The following is a 3,383-nucleotide window of genomic DNA, read 5'->3' as shown; positions in this document are numbered from 1 at the left end:
TGTCTTTTTAGCCACTGCTGCAAACCATAATGTCCTCCCCTTGAGGGACAATAAAGGTGAAACTGGAACACGGTAAATCAAGGACACTGAGAAACAAACATGCAATAGTTATCAGTTATTATAACTATTATTAGATGATTGTCTTATTTTCTTTGCAGTGTGATCCACTGTATTATGTGTTTGAAGTTGTACAGTTATATTCATGTTCGCTGGTGTCTTGTGTTTCATGTTAAGGTCCAGTCATCAAATAGAAGGAAGCTATTTAAATGTTGTGCACTTGAACATGGTTGGACAACAGAGGAGGCCATGACTCACTGAGATTCACTCATGCTTCATGGAATATCTTAAGCTTTTAATATTTTCTTTTTTTTTTAACAAAAGCAACCAAGCGATCATAATCAGTTATATTTGTGTATTCTATATATTTCATTTGTTGCAGTGATCCACGTGATGGCATACAAAACAGCTATGCTAACTTGTAATATAGGTTATCACTGTGCACAGTGCAATGCCACACGCAAACACTAGATGTCACTGTTTACTATGTATTCATCTTAAACCACATGATTCTTCACCAGTCTTTGACTGAAACTTAACTGGATTTACAAAGAGGAAGGTGGTTATGTGATGTAAATGTGGAACAATAGGGGTTCACACTTGGCTGCACATTCATATAACTAAACATAATAATTATATATTTATATAAGCACAATAAACCGTTTTCTTCTAATCTGATCTCTAATATCTAGTAAGTAAACACATCAGCAGTGAATGAAGGAAATGACACTATTTATTAGGAGCTTTTTAATGCAGTTGTTTGCATTACACCAGTTTTATTTTACACACCCGTGTACAACTGTCAGTATGAACACATACTATTAATACAATACTGTTCAAAAGTTTGGGGTCATCTTTACAATTTGTTTGTGTTTTCCATTAAAAGTCACACTTTTATTCATCAAAAGAGTTGCAAAATGAATAGAAAATATTCATAAGACATTAACAAGATGAGAAATAATTATTTTTATTCAAAATAATAATTTTGCCCTTTGGTCAAAGAACCAGCAAAACTGTTTTCAGCTGTGCTAACATCATTGCACAAGGGTTTTCAAGGGTTTTCTAATCATCAATAGCCTTCTAACACGATTAGCAAACACAATGTACCATTAGAACACTGGAAATGGGCCTCTATACACCTATGTACATATTCCATTAAAAACCAGACGTTTGCAGCTAGAATAGTCGTTTACCACATTAACAATGTATAGAGTGTATTTCTGATTCATTTAATGTGATATTCATTGAAAAAAAGTGCTTTTCCTTCAAAAATAAGGACATTTCTAAGTGACCCCAAACTGTTGAACGGTACAAACAAAAATAAAACACATACATGTTTCTATCCAACTACACAACTGATTGAGTTTGCCTTTAACGTTACTGCAGTATCTCATGACATTTAATAAGCTGCAACAACCTTTTGTTATTATTCTTTTTTTTTTTTTTTTTTTTTAAATGTCAGTTTGTTCCACACACAACTGCATATATGTGAGTTTAGTGTCAGGTTCTGCTCACTTGTCTCACTTGTCACCCTCCTGCTGCGTCTGTTTGGTCTGCACAGGTATGACCAGCTCGTTGGCCGGGTCGATGACGTGCGTCCCGGGCACAGGAGCCTCCACGGACAGAACTCCATCACTGGACAACGACGAGCTGATGTGCTGCAAGTCCACGCCCTGCGGCAACCTTGAATACACGGGAGTTTTATCAGCAGCCGATTACACATATTGTACATAGGTGAGCAAACTGGGTCTATAATTCTCTTTTTGACAGGCCAGTGATAAAGCGTGGCTCAACTTATCATCACGTGTTACTGGCTTTTGTAAATGTTGCACATTTGTTTCCCTCAAAAACAAATGGTGTTGGAAATGACATTTTTTATTAACCTACTTGTATTTCCGGTTGAAGCATCTTGAGACCATTCCATGCTGATCTTGCCTTTCCTCGTGATTTCCTGACAGAAATAGGAACAAAAACGGCACATTTACAAACTTGCAATCATCTTTAACAGTAACAGTTGTAATTGCAACTTTACTTTGTTATTTATATTTCTAGCAACTTTTACTTTTACTCCACTACATTTCATTGAACTATCTTTGTTACTCGTTACTACCAAATAAAATCAGAAGAGTTGGTAATGGTCTGTATTTATATAGAGCTTTTCTAGTCTTGATGCTAGTCTTGCTACAGTTTTGACATTCACTCATTCACACGCTTCAACATGGCGTCAAGTGTCTTGCTCAAGGACACATATGGACGAGCAGAGCCAGGAATTAAACCCACGACCCTCCAGTTGAAAGACAACACCCTACCACTGAGCCACCATGGCTCAAACCCTAACTATATCTACATCAGAAGATAACTTTTGATACTTAAATACAGCGTATGTCATATACTTTAAGACTTTTACTTAAGTGATATCATAAAAAAAAGTGACTTCAACATCTACCAAAGTCATTTTCTGGTACTTTTACTCAAGTATCATCTTCAGAGGCTCAGCAGCACCTGATATCTGCAGGTATCCCTCCTTGGTCGTGATTGTAATCTCCTCAGGGGAAAAGTTATTGACGTCCAGGTTGATCTTCCAGCTGTCCTGTCCCGTTCTGATCTCAGACACTCCGCCCGTCAGCTGTCGCAGGCCCTTTCCATCCTGCTCGCCGCTGAAGGGAGTCAGGTGCGACGTTTGTGTGTACGCAGGCCACGAGAAATTCCCCAGTCTCTTCTTTGCCCAGGTAATCCAGTCCACGTCGCCTGGCTCCAGGAAAGGAGGAAGGCCAAAATCCTGAGAAAAGATGCGGCTCGGCTGCGTCCAGTTCGGGAAAGGCTCCCAGGAGGCATCTCGGCGGAAAATAGGACGGGGTAATATTTTATTTTGATCGCCCATGTCTTGGAAAATAAGCTGAGAATCAAGGAGAGGGAAAGTGAAAAGCTTGTAGCTCCACCCTGGCTTGACGATCCTGGTCACCAAACAACAGAGGAGCTGTAAATTTATCCTCAAATGCAAACAGAGAGTGAGCAGCAGTTTGTGGGGAAAGGCTGATTTGGCATTTATACCCCTTTGACTCACTTTAACACTTATCTAACAGCGAGTGTGACCTAAGCGATGAGGTATGAATCTTGGTATGTCCTCATCGGTTGAGGTGTCAGTCCTCTGTTGCCCTGGAACCTGGACTGGATAATGCCAATTATTTGTATTTATATCTCTGGAGTGTCTGTGGCAAGTTGTTGGTGAGTGACTGCGGAGGAGTTTATTCAGCCGTGGCCTCTGCAGTCTCGTCACATACTGGTGCTCTTTGTCCATAGGAGTCACAGCCTGGTGTGATGTGAGG

General features: G+C 39.7%; 1 protein-coding gene across 1 annotated transcript; it reads right to left on the bottom strand.

Annotated features, from left to right (window-relative positions):
* Positions 1 to 1,577: 1,577 nt before the first annotated feature.
* Positions 1,578 to 2,938, bottom strand: LOC310937934 (heat shock protein beta-1-like; the record flags this gene model as incomplete). The annotated part of the gene is made up of 3 exons (XM_083902324.1): positions 1,578 to 1,740; positions 1,945 to 2,008; positions 2,560 to 2,938. 3 exons carry the CDS (start codon positions 2,936 to 2,938, stop codon positions 1,578 to 1,580), a joined length of 606 nt encoding a protein of 201 aa, XP_083758450.1.
* Positions 2,939 to 3,383: the final 445 nt, after the last annotated feature.

Source organism: Microchirus variegatus (assembly GCF_963457635.1).
Source record: "Microchirus variegatus genome assembly, chromosome: 16".
In the NCBI taxonomy this organism is placed as follows: domain Eukaryota; kingdom Metazoa; phylum Chordata; class Actinopteri; order Pleuronectiformes; family Soleidae; genus Microchirus; species Microchirus variegatus.
Note: the sequence above shows the minus strand (reverse complement) of the source record. Positions and strands in the feature narration are given on the sequence as shown.